This window comes from Musca autumnalis, unplaced genomic scaffold (assembly GCF_047663935.1).
Source record: "Musca autumnalis isolate F117 unplaced genomic scaffold, ASM4766393v1 scaffold_2, whole genome shotgun sequence".
Taxonomy (NCBI): domain Eukaryota; kingdom Metazoa; phylum Arthropoda; class Insecta; order Diptera; family Muscidae; genus Musca; species Musca autumnalis.
The window spans coordinates 19,085,810-19,099,148 of record NW_027411755.1 but is presented as its reverse complement, the minus strand read 5'-3'; the positions used below and the strand labels follow the sequence as shown (position 1 = coordinate 19,099,148).

The 13,339-nt window shown below is 32.3% G+C and overlaps 1 protein-coding gene across 1 annotated transcript in view; it reads right to left on the bottom strand.

Moving 5' to 3' along the window:
- The window catches only part of nAChRalpha6 (nicotinic acetylcholine receptor alpha6), a 961,717-nt gene that overhangs the window by 119,339 nt on the left and 829,039 nt on the right, over positions 1-13,339 (bottom strand). The window contains exon 8 of the mRNA XM_073967234.1: positions 3,837-4,017. Coding sequence (XP_073823335.1) covers positions 3,837-4,017 — 181 coding nt within the window. The remainder of the gene's footprint in view (positions 1-3,836; positions 4,018-13,339) is intronic.

The following is a 13,339-nucleotide window of genomic DNA, read 5'->3' as shown; positions in this document are numbered from 1 at the left end:
CGCCTAAAGATTTGAGTTTGAAATTCAAACTCACCTATTGAGTTGAGTTTAAAATTCAAACTCGCCCATAGAGTTGAGTTTGAACTTCAAGCTCCCCTATAGAGTTGAGTTTGAACTTCAAACTCGCCTATAGAGTTGAGTTTGAACTTCAAACTCGCCTATAGAGTTGAGTTTGAACTTCCAACTCGCCTAGAGAGGTGATCTTGAACTTTAAACTCGCAAATAGATTTGAGTTTGAACTTCAAACTCGCCTATAGAGTAGAGTTTGAACTTCAAACATGCCTATAGAGTTGATGAGTTTGAACTTCGAAATCGCCTATAGAGTTGAGTTTGAACTTCAAACTCGCCTATAGAGTTAAGTTTGAACTTCAAACTCGCCCATAGAGTTAAGTTTGAACTTCAAACTTGCCCATAGTGTTGAGTTTGAACTTCAAACTCGCCCATAGAGTTGAGTTTGAACTTCAAACTCGCCTAAATTGTTGAGTTTGAACTTCAAACTCGCCTATAGAGTTGAGTTTGAACTTCAAACTCGCCTATAGGGTTGAGTTTGAACTTCAAACTCGCCTATAGAGTTGAGTTTGAAATTCAAACTCGCCTATAGAGTTAAGTTTGAAATTCAAACTCGCCTATAGAGTTGAGTTTGAAATTAAAACTCGCCTATAGAGTTGAGTTTGAACTTCACACTGGCCTATAGAGTTGAGTTTGTACTTCAAACTCGCCTATGGAGTTGAGTTTGAACTTTAAAATCGCCTATAGATTTGAGTTTGAACTTCAAAATCGCCTATAGAGTTGAGTTTGAACTTCAAACTCGCCTATAGAATTGAGTTTGAACTTCCAGCTCGCTTTAGAGTTGAGTTTGAACTTCAAACTCGCCTATAGAGTTGAGTTTGAACTTCAAACTTGCCTAAAGAGTTGAGTTTGAACTTCAAACTTGCCTATAGAGTTGAGTTTGAACTTCAAACTCGCCTATAGAGTTGAGTTTTAACTTCAAACTCGCCTATAGGTTTGAGTTTGATTTTCAAACTCGCCTATAGAGCTGAGTTTGAACTTCAAACTCGCCTATAGAGTTGAGTTAGAACTTCAAACTCGCCTATAGAGTTAAGTTTGAACTTCAAACTCGCCTATAGAGTTGAGTTTGAACTTCAAACTCGCCTATAGAATTGAGTTTGAACTTCAAACTCGCCTATAGAGTTGAGTTTGAACTTCAAACTCGCCTATAGAGTTTTGTTTGAACTTCAAACCCGCCTATAGAGTAGACTTTGAACTTCAAACTCGCCTAAAGAGTTAAGTTTGAACTTCAAACTCGCCTATAGAGTTGAGGTTGAACTTCAAACTCGCCTATAGAGTTGAGTTTGAACTTCAAACTCCACCATAGAGTTGACCTTGAACTTCAAACTCGCCTATAGAGTTGAGTTTGAACTTCAAACTCACCTATAGGGTTGAGATTGAACTTCAAGCTCGCCTATAGGGTTGAGTTTGAACTTCAAACTCGCCTATAGAGTTTAGTTTGAACTTCAAACTCGCCTATAGAGTTGTGTTTGAACGTCAAACTCTCCTATAGAGTTGAGTTTGAACTTCACGTTGGCCTATAGAGTTGAGTGTGAACTTCAAACTCGCCTATAGACTTGAGTTTGAACTTCAAACTCGCCTAAAGAGTTGAGTTTGAACTTCTAACTCCCCCATAGAGTTGAACTTGAACTTCAAACTCGCCTATAGAGTTGAGTTTGAACTTCAAACTCGCCTATAGAGTTGAGTTTGAACTTCAAACTTGCCTTTAAAGTTGAGTTTGAACTTCAAACTCGCCTATAGAGTTGAGTTTGAACTTCAAACTCGCCTATAGAGTTGAGTTTGAACTTCAAACTCGCCTATAGAGTTGAGTTTGAACTTCAAACTCGCCTATAGAGTTGAGTTTGAACTTCAAACTCGCCTATAGAGTTGAGTTTGAACTTCAAACTCGCCTATAGAGTTGAGTTTGAACTTCAAACTCGCCTATAGAGATGAGTTTGAACTTCAAACTCGCCTATAGAATTGAGTTTGAACTTCAAACTCGCCTATAGAGTTGAGTTTGAACGTCAAACTCGCCTATAGAGTTGAGTTTGAACTTCAAACTCGCCTATAGAGTTGAGTTTGAACTTCAAACTCGCCTATAGAGTTGAGTTTGAACTTCAAACTCGCCTATAGAGTTGAGTTTGAACTTCAAACTCGCCTATAGAGTTGAGTTTGAACTTCAAACTCGCCTATAGAGTTGAGTTTGAACTTCAAACTCGCCTATAGAGTGGAGTTTGAACTTCAAACTTGCCTTTAAAGTTGAGTTTGAACTTCAAACTTGCCTTTAAAGTTGAGTTTGAACTTCAAACTCGCCTATAAAGTTGAGTTTGAACTTAAAATTTAACTTCTAACTCGCCTATAGAGTTGAGTTTGAACTTCAGACTCGCCTATATATTTGAGTTTGAACTTCAAATTCGCCTATAGAGTTGAGATTGAACTTCAAATTCGCCTATAGAATTGAGTTTAAACTTCAAACTCGCCTATAGAGTTGAGTTTGAACTTCAAACTCGCCTATAGATTTGAGTTTGAACTTCAAGCTCGCCTATAGAGTTGAGTTTGAACTTCAAACTCGCCTATAGAGTTGAGTTTTAACTTTAAACTCTCCTATAGGGTTCAGTTTGAACTTCAAACTCGCCTATAGAGTTGGCTTTGAACTTCAAACTCGCCTATAGAGTTGAGTTTTAACTTTAAACTCTCCTATAGGGTTGAGTTTGAACTTCAGGCTCGCCTATAAATTTGAGTTTGAACTTCAAATTCGCCTATAGAGTTGAGATTGAACTTCAAATTCGCCTATAGAATTGAGTTTGAACTTCAAACTCGCCTATAGAGTTGAGTTTGAACTTCAAACTCGCCTATAGAATTGAGTTTGAACTTCAAGCTCGCCTATAGAGTTGAGTTTGAACTTCAAACTCGCCCATAGAGTTCAGTTTGAACTTCAAACTCGCCTACAGAGTTGGGTTTGAACTTCAAACTCGCCCATAGAGTTGAGTTTGAACTTCAAACTCGCCTATAGATTTGAGTTTGAACATCAAACTCGCCTATAGAGTTGAGTTTGAAATTCAAACTCGCCTATAGAGTTGAGTTTGAACTTCAAACTCGCGTATAGAGTTGAGTTTGAACTTCAAACTCGCCTATTGAGTGGAGTTTGATGTTCAAAATCCCCTATAGACTTAAGGGTGAAGTTCAAATTCTCCTATAGAGTTGGGTTGGAAGTTCAAAGTCCCCAATAGAGTTGAGTTTGGATTTGTATTTTGAGTTTTATATCCAAACTTGATTATCATTTATATCTATGAAAATATTCAATTTTTAATCAAATTCAAAATAATTTATTTTCAAAATCCCATCCATATTTCACCTTGCCATACCTTACCTCACAAAATATGTTCAAACCGAAGAAGAAAACAAAAAAATGTAATCAAAAAGTTCATTGTGTTTGTGATTTGGGGTGATGTTGTTGTTATGGGTTTTTGGTTTGGTTTTGGGTTTGCAATGGTAGCCATGTATGTTTATAACATGTTCTGTGTCTTGTTGAGAAATAAGAGGGGGCGGACGACAATCCTTTGTCGCCTCAACCAATGTTGTGGTTGAAATTTTCATGTTTCTATGTTCTTGTAGCTGTTAAGTTGTTGTGGTTGTGTCTTTTCTGTAAGTTTCACATCATTGTCATTCAAAAACATATGTATATTCGTCCCCAGAAAAATGTATGATGTTAGATGGGTATACATATGTTTGTGTTAATTTACCATACACATATATTTTGTTTTTTTTTTCACACACACACACTTTACCTGATTTCCATCATAAGTCCAACTACCGAATTTCATTTCGCAGTGTTGGTCATCGAATGGGAACCACGTGATGTCTATCTTGCATGTGCTCTTGAAGATACCAGGGGGCACGTACAGACAATTGCCGTTATGTTTGACCACAATGTTGGTGTGATACGTGCCATCGAATCCCTCATCAGCACTAAAGGTTTTTGTTTATTTTGTTATATATATACATATAGATTGTTTATATAGAGAGTGGGGTGGGAGGAGGAGGTTTTAATATACATAAAATTAATTAACTTAGTATTTGATTTTTAATTTTAACAAAAATATAGTTTTTAATTCTTGGGGGAAAATAGTTTACTTATAATATAACTTAGGTAAATCTATATTGACTTATTCTAACTTAGGTAAAATACAATACAAGTAATGCCTTCAATTGGTTGATTTGGATAACAGAAACTCTTTTTGAGGATGGATTCATGCGTACAGAAGATCACAGTGACCGGTATAGAAAGGTATGAAGGTATGAAGTTTGAGTCTCAAACTCATCTGTATAGAAGAGTTTGAGTCTCAAACTCATCTGTATAGAAGAGTTTGAGTCTCAAACTCATCTGTATAGAAGAGTTTGAGTCTCAAACTCGTCCCTATAGAAAGTTTTGAGGCTCAAATTTATTTCCACATGTGAAATTGATCCAAAAATATTTGTTATATGTCGAATTAAGATCATGATGAATTTTCTTATTTCCAAACTATTCATCCACTATCTGTATTGTTCCCATGTTCGTTTTTCAAAAAACTGTTTCCATTTTATTTTCTCTGGCCGTCCCTCCTTTTTCTTTTTTGTAATCTATTGAATCGAAAAGTTCTTCTTTTGTTTTTGCAAACAACAAAACTGTTTCTGTAATTGATAGTAATGACAGTGTAGTACCTTAAGGAATTGTAAATGGAAATGAACTTCGTTCGAAAAAAACACAAAACAAAACAAAATTGTTTTGAGTTTAGTTCTAGTTGTTGTTCCCATTTTATAGTATGGTAGTTGAAACTAGAGCAAATAGAGACAAAAATAGTTGCCAGTTACTTTAAACGCTACATTAGTTAGGGGACCAGTAGAACCAGCAGCCCATGACGTTAGCAGCAAATGTTGTGTTGAGTGGAAACAATTTGCAAAACATTGTTACAAAGCTATGCGTAGAATGTTTAGCAGGTGTAAAGTTAGATTAACAATTTAAGTAAATAATAAACATTAACAACATTTAAAACAATTAAAATTAAAAATTTTTGTCGTTAAAATGTTGAGAATTGTTTTAGGGAAATGACAACAATTTGTGAAAATAAACAATGAAATTAAAAATAATTTAGAATATTAAAACACTTTTGCCCCCATTATTATAAGTATTCTTTTGTTATAGTTTGGATTTACCGAACAGATTTGTAGCGTTCCGGATAACTTAAAGTTAAAAGTGCTGATTGAATTTCAAAGAGGAACTTCTTGGCATTAACTTTCAATGTGAAAATTATATTTTTAATGCCTCCAAATTGGTTTATTTTGCGTTTTCAAATTCATCAGATAGTAAAAGAACACATGTAATAATGGCCCTTAGAATTGTTTTAGGGTACTGACAATAGTTGTTTGTTCCTTTTTTTCAATCGTGGATTTGTTTAAGTAATATGTTGGATTTTGTTAAATAATAATTTTTTCAATCTTGAATTTGCTTAAGTAATATATTGTTCAGTCTAGGATTTATTATATACATTTTTTTAAATCGTGGATTTTTAAATAATATTTTTATACCCTCCATCACATGGTCCACACCTTCATATAGGCCCCATAGAACGGTACCTCCCGATTTTCGGTATTTTGAAGGTTTTAGCTTCATTATCCTACCAAAATGGCTGAAATTCGGTACGTAGTCTTCTCTAGGGGTATTAAACTTTCCCCCAGAATTTTGTCGGTATCGGTCCACACCTTCATATAGCCCCCATAGAACGGTACCTCCCGATTTTCGGTATTTTGAAGGTTTTAGCTTCATTATCACACTGAAATGGCTGAAATTTGGTACTTAGTCTACGTTGGTGGTATAAAACTTTCCCCCAGAACTTTGTCGGTATCGGTCCACGCCTTCATATAGCCCCCATGGAAAGGTACCTCCCGATTTTTCGTATTTTGAAGGTTGTGTCTTCAATATTCCACCAAAATGGCTGAAATTTGGTATTTAGTCTTCAATGTGATATAAAACTGTTCGCCAGATATATGTCTGTACAGGTCCACGCTTTCATATTGCCCCATTTCTGACTAAAATTCGTCGGTATAGGTCCACGTTTCGATATAGCCCCCATAGAACGGTACCTCCCGATTTTCGTAATACTGAAGATTGTGACGTCAATATTCAACCGAAATAGCTTCCAAGAGTTATGAAATATTCCAGAAGAGTATTATCAGTATAGGTCCACGTCTTCCTATATCCCCATAGAAGCGTACTTCTTGATTTTCGGTATTTTTTATACCCTCCACCATAGGATGGGGGTATATTAAGTTTGTCACTACGTTTGTAACTACTCGAAATAATCATTGTAGACCCCACAAAGTATATATATTCTTGATCAGCGTGCAATTCTACATCGATATAGCCATGTCCGTCCGTCTGTGGAAATCACTCTAACGCCCGAACGGATTGACGTAGGTTGATGAAATTTTGGGAAAATATGTTATATTTACGTAGGACTTTTGGTATTGAAAGCGGGCTATGTAGGTCCACGCTTTCGTATAGCCCCCATACAAAATGACGCGTGACGCGTCGTCGTTTTAAGGAATTTTTAAGATATTTGGCCCTTTTTACCACCGAAATGGTTGTAATTTGGTACTTTGTGTCTCCAGAGGCCAAAAAATATTCCTACCAAAGTTGGGTTATATAGGTCCACGTTTTGGTATAGCCCCCATATAAGGCCCCATATAAAGTACGCGTCATTTTAATATATTTTGAATGTATTAGACCCATTTGACCACAGAATTGGTTGTAATTTGGTATTTTGTGTCTTCAGAGGCCAGAAAACATTCATACCAAAGTTGGGTTATATAGGTCCACGTTTTGGTGTAATCCCCAGATAAGGCCCCTTATAAAGTACGCGTCATTTTAATATATTTTGAATGTATTAGACCCATTTGACCAAAGAATCGGTTGTAACTTTGGTATTTTGTGTCTCCAGAGGCCAGGAAACATTCATACCAAAGTTAGGTTATATAGGTCCACGTTTTGGTATAGCCCCCACATAAGGCCCCTTATAAAGTACGCGTCATTTTAATATATTTTGAATGTATTAGACCCATTTGACCAAAGAATCGGTTGTAACTTTGTATTTTGTGTTTCCAGAGGCTAAGAAACATTTCTACCATAAAATGTGTATATAGGTCCACGTGTTGATATAGCCCCCATAATACAATATCTCACGATTTTCGATATTTTGAACGTTTTAGCCTCATTATCACACCGAGATGGCTGAAATTTGGTATTTAGTCTTCTTTAGGCGTATAAAACTTTCCCCCAGAATTTTGTAAGTATAGGTCCATGCCATCATATAGCCCCCATAGAACGGTACCTTCCGATTTTCGGTATTTTTAAGGTTGTGGCCACATTAATCCACCGACATGGCTGAAATTTGTGGTGGAGGGTATAAAAAGTTCGGCCCGACCGAACTTAACACTTTTCCTACTTGTTTTAAATAATATTTTTTCAATCGTGGATTTTTTAAATTTTTTTTAATCGGGGATTTTTAAAATTTTTTTAATCGCGGATTTTTTATATAATATTTTTTTAATCGCGATTTTTTTTAAAGAAAATATTTTTTCAATTGAGGATTTTTTAAATAATATTTTTTCAATCGTGTATTTTGTTAAATAATATTTTTTTCAATTGTGAATTTTCTAATTAATATTTTTCAATCGTGGATTTTTTAAAAAATATTTTTTCAATCGTGGATTTTTTAAATAATATTTCTTTCAATCGCGGATTTTTAATATAATTTTTTGTTTAATCGTGGATTTTTTAAATAATATTTCTTTTAATTGCAGATTTTTTAACTAATATTTTTTTCAATAGTCGATATTTTTAAATAATTTTTTAATCTTGATTTTTTTGAATATTTTTTTTAATCGTGATTTTTTTAAAAGATTTCTTTAATGGTGAATTTTTTAAATACTATTTTTTTAAATCGTGTTTTTTAAATAACATTTTTTAAATAATATTTCTTTCAATCGCGGATTTTTTAAATAATATTTATTTCATAGTGGATTTTTTTAAATAATTCTTTTAATTTGATTTTTTTTACATAATATATTTTTTCTATCGTGGATTTTTTTTTTAATAATATTTTTTCAATCGCGGATTTTTTAAATAATATTTCTTTCAATCGCGGATTTTTAAATAATATTTTTTTCAATCGTGGATTTTTCAAATAATATTTCATTTAAGCGCAGATTTTTTTAACTAATATTTTTTTCAATAATCGATATTTTTAAATATTTTTTTTATCTTGAATTTTTTTTAATAATATTTTTTTAATCGTGAATTTTGTAAATGATATTTTTTTAAATTGTGGTTTTTTAAAATAACATTTTTTCAACCGTGGATTATTCAAATAACAATTTTTTTCAATTGTGGATTTTTTAAATAATATTTTTTTCAATCGTGGATTTTTTAAATTATATTTTTTTCAATCGTGGATTTTTTAAATAATATTTTTTTCAATCGTGGATTTTTTAAATAATATTTTTTCAATTGTGGATTTTTTAAATAATATTTTTTTCAATCGTGGATTTTTTAAATAATATTTTTTTCAATCGTGGATTTTTTAAAAAATATTTTTTTCAATCGTGGATTTTTTAAATAATATTTCTTTTTAGCGCGTATTTGTTAACTAATATTTTTTTCAATCGTGGATTTTTTAAAAAATATTTTTTTCAATCGTGGATTTTTTAAATAATATTTCTTTTTAGCGCGTATTTGTTAACTAATATTTTTTTCAATAGTCGATTTTTTAAATAATTTTTTTAATCTTAATTTTTATTAAATAATAACTTTTCAATCGTGAATTCTTTTAAATAATATTTTTTTCAATCGTGGATTTTTTAAATAATATTTTTTTCAATCGTGGATTTTTTAAATAATATTTTTTTCAATCGTGGGTTTTTTAAATAATATTTTTTTTCAATCGTGGATTTTTTAAATAATAATTTTTTCAATCGCGGATTTTTTAAATATTATTTTTTTAATGGCAAATTTTTTCAAAGAATATTTTTTTCAATTGTGAATTTTTTAAATTATATTTTTTTTCAATCGTGGATTTTTTAAATTATATTTCTTTCGATCGCTGATTTTTTAAACAATATTTTTATCAATAGTGGATTTTTTAAAATATTTTTGTCAATCGTGGATTTTTTTAATCTTGATTATTTTAAACTAGCAAAATGCCCGCTACTTCGTATGCGGAAAGGATATAAAAAAAAACAAATAAACAATATATAATATGGAAATGACAAACACTGAAAATTTGGTCGCACTAATAACAATTTTAATCAATATTTATTTTTATCTTAGTACTGTACGTACCCCTTAAGTTCGTTTTTAAAAAAGATCAGCCGTATCTCACCCTTACACATTAACAGCGAGATCAACGTTGCACACCAATACACACCCTAACTCCAAAAAATAAAAATTCCAGCACTGTCCCTACACCCAAAAACAAATTGAGTACCATTAAGTAATTTTCGTATACTTATGGTACGTATTTCGACGACATATCTCAGCCATACACGGACATTAATACAAAATAATTACAGTAAATTCCATAATAATTACAGCAATTCCAAATCTCAAGATTCCAGCTGTATCCGTTCGTCCAATTCCAAATTGTACCAAACTTAGTATCAAGTCGAACTCTTCGTACCCATAAGAAAGATTTTCCAAAACTACCTCAATCCTTCACTTTAGTAGTAATCTTACTTCCAAATTTCAGGATTCAAACTCTATCCGTTAAACCAAATTAAAATTGCACTAAATATAGAACAATTTAGAATTTTCGTACCAATTTTCAAAACTTCCTCAACGCAACAGGGCTACAATAATCATACTTTCAAATTGCAGGATTCCACCGCTATCCGTTCACCTACATACAAATTGTACTAAATTTAGTACCATTTAGTGCTTTTCGTAACCATAAGTTTGCTTTTTCAAAACAACCTGAATCCTACTCTTCGACTGTAATCGTAATTCCAAATTTCAGGATTCCAGCTCTATTAATTCACCCGAATCCAAATTGTATCAAATTTAGTACCATTTCTTTCCCAAACAAAAATTTCAGGATTCCAGCTCTACAGTTCATCCAAATCCACATTGTACCATATTTAGTACCATTTAGTACTTCTCGTACGCACACGTACGACTTTTCAAAATTTCCTCAATACTACACTCCTACAGTAATCTTAATTCCTAATTCCAACACTATCCGTTTACTAAAATTCAAATTGTACCGAATTTAGTGCTTTCTGTACCCATAAGTACGAATTTCCAAAACTACCTCAATTCTACTGTCCGACAGTAATCTTAGTTCCAAATTTCAGAATTCCAGCTTTATCCGTTCATCCAAATCCAAATTGTACCAAATTTAGTACCATTTAGTACTTTTCGTACTCAAAGGTACGAATTTCTAAAACTATCTCAATCCTACGCCCCTACAGTAATCTTAATTCAAAACTTTAGGATTCCAGCTCTATCCGTTCACCCAAATCCAAATTTAGTACTGCTCGTAATCATAAATACGAACTTCCAAAACCATTTCCTTATTTCAACGCCATTTCCCAACCTTGATACTTAAAATTCAGGATTCCAGTTCTATCCGTTCACCCAAATCCAAATTGTAATAAATTTAGTACCATTTAGTACTTTTCGTACACATAAATACGAATTTCCAAAATTTCCCCAATCCTATGATCCAACAGTAATCTCAATTTCAAATTTCAGGATTCCAGCTCTGTCCGTTCACTCGAATCCCTTTTGTACCAAATGTAGTACTTTTCGAACACATAAGTACGAATTTCCAAAACCACCCTCATATCTCAGTCCTACACTTCACAGTAATCTTAATTCCAAATTTCAGGTTTCCAGCTACATACATACGTTCACCCAAATCCAAATTGTACTAAATTTAGTACCATTTAGTACTTTTCGTACCCATAAGTACGAATTTTCAAAACTACCTCAATTCTACACCCCACCAGTAATCTCAATTCCAAATTTCGAGATTCCAACTATATCCGTTCACCCAAATCCCCATTGTCCCAAATTTAGTACCATTTAGTACTTTTCATTCACATAAGTAAGAATTTCCAAAACTTCCCCAGTCCTACACTCCAACAGTAATATCAATTCCAAATTTCAGGAATCCAGCTCTATCCGTTCACTCAAATCCAAATTGTACTAAATTTAGTACCAATTATTACTTTTCGTACACTCAAGTTTCCAAAAACCCTTTGGTGCATCTTTCTTACTCTTCATCAGTGATCCTCAGTCCAAATATGAGGAATCAAGCCCTATCCGTTCACCCAAATCGAAACTGTACCAAATTTAGTGCTATTTAGTATTTTTCGTACCCTATGTACGAATTTCCAAAACTTCCACAATATTAAACTCCACCAGTAATCTCAGTTCCAAATTTAGAGATTCCAGCGCTATCCGTTCACCCAAATCCCCATTATACAAAATTTAGTTCCATTTAGTACTTTCCGTACACATAAGTACTAATTTCCAAAACCACCTTCATATCTCAATCCTACACTTCAACAGTAATATTAATTCCAAATTTCAGGTTTCCAGCTCTATCCGTTCATTCAAATCCATATTGTACTAAATTTAGCACCATTTAGTACTTTTCGTACCCATAAGTACGAATTTTCAAAACTACCTCAATCCTACACCCCACCAGTAATCTCAATTCCAAATTTCGAGATTCCAGCTATTATCCGTTCACCCAAATCCCCATTGTATCAAATTTAGTACCATTTAGTACTTTTCGTACACATAAGCACGAATTTCCAAAACTACCCTCATATCTCAATCCTACACTACAACAGTAACCTTAATTCCAAATTTCAGGTTTCCAGCTCTTTACGTTCACCCAAATCTAAATTGTACTAAATTTAGTACTTTTCGTACACATGATTGGTAATTTTCCAAACCATTTCCTTTTAGAAGCACCACTTCCCAACCTTGATTTCCATATTAAATTCCTATATTCCTGGGGCCTATTATTGATTTCATTCAAATTACAGATTTTGAAATTGAAAATTGAATAGTTATGACTGTACATCTCCATATACGATAAAATTCTTAATTGCAAATAAATCGTGGTAATATGCACAAATCTATTGCACTTTCATTGATTTGCAAACATTTAGTTATTACCAAAAAGTCAGGTCCATACAGTTTTTAGTTGTTGTTATTTCTGGCCGATTTCTGAATTTATTCCCCTAATGTTGTCTTCAACAGCAACTCATTTGTTCATTTGCGTAATTGATGTTTATACACCATTATCACCAACTGCGACATCTGTTGCAATGGAAGATAACAAATGTCTTGTCTTTCTATTATTTAGTGGTTTACGATAAAATAAGTGCGCCTAGAAGTAAACTACAAAATTTGAAATTATGTGTGATCTCTTACGATATCAAGAAGTTATGGCATTGTTAATTTTACACATGTCTTGCAGAGGGCCAACTAAGTGAATAAGTACGTAATAGTAATGAAAAATAAGGATTTTTGTTGTTGTTATTTTTTGTGGTTCCAGGACGAATTTTCTAAAACCCGACCTTATCTCGCACATTTGCATCAACAGTGACCCACTGGTAAAATTTCAAGCTCCTAGCTTTAGCCGTTTTGGCTGGGCGTTGATGATGAGTCAGTCAGTCAGTCAATCACTTATCACCAAGCTCATTTATATATATAGATAATATTTTTGTCAATTGAGGTTTTTTAAATCGTGGATTTTTTTAAATATTTTTTTAAATCTTGATTTTATTAAATAATATTTTTGTCAATTGAGGTTTCTTAAATCGTGGATTTTTTTAAATATTTTTTTAATGTCGAATTTTTTTAAATGGAATTTTATTTAAATCGTTGTTTTTTTAAATAATATTTCTGTCAATCGTGGATTTTTTAAATAATACTTTTGTCAATCGTGGATTTTTTAAATAATATTTTTTTCAATCGTGGATTTGTTAAATAAAATTTTTTCAATCGTGGATTTGTTAAATAATATTTTTTTCAATCGCGAATTTTTTTAAAGAATATTTTTTTGAATCGTGAATTTTTTAAAAAATATGTTTTCAATCTTGGACTTTTTAAAAAATATTTTTATTCAATCGTGAATTTTTTAAATACTATTTTTGTCAATCGTGGATTTTTTTAATTATTTTTTTTAATTTTGATTTTTTTAAATAATATTTTTGTCAATTGAGGTTTTTTAAGTAA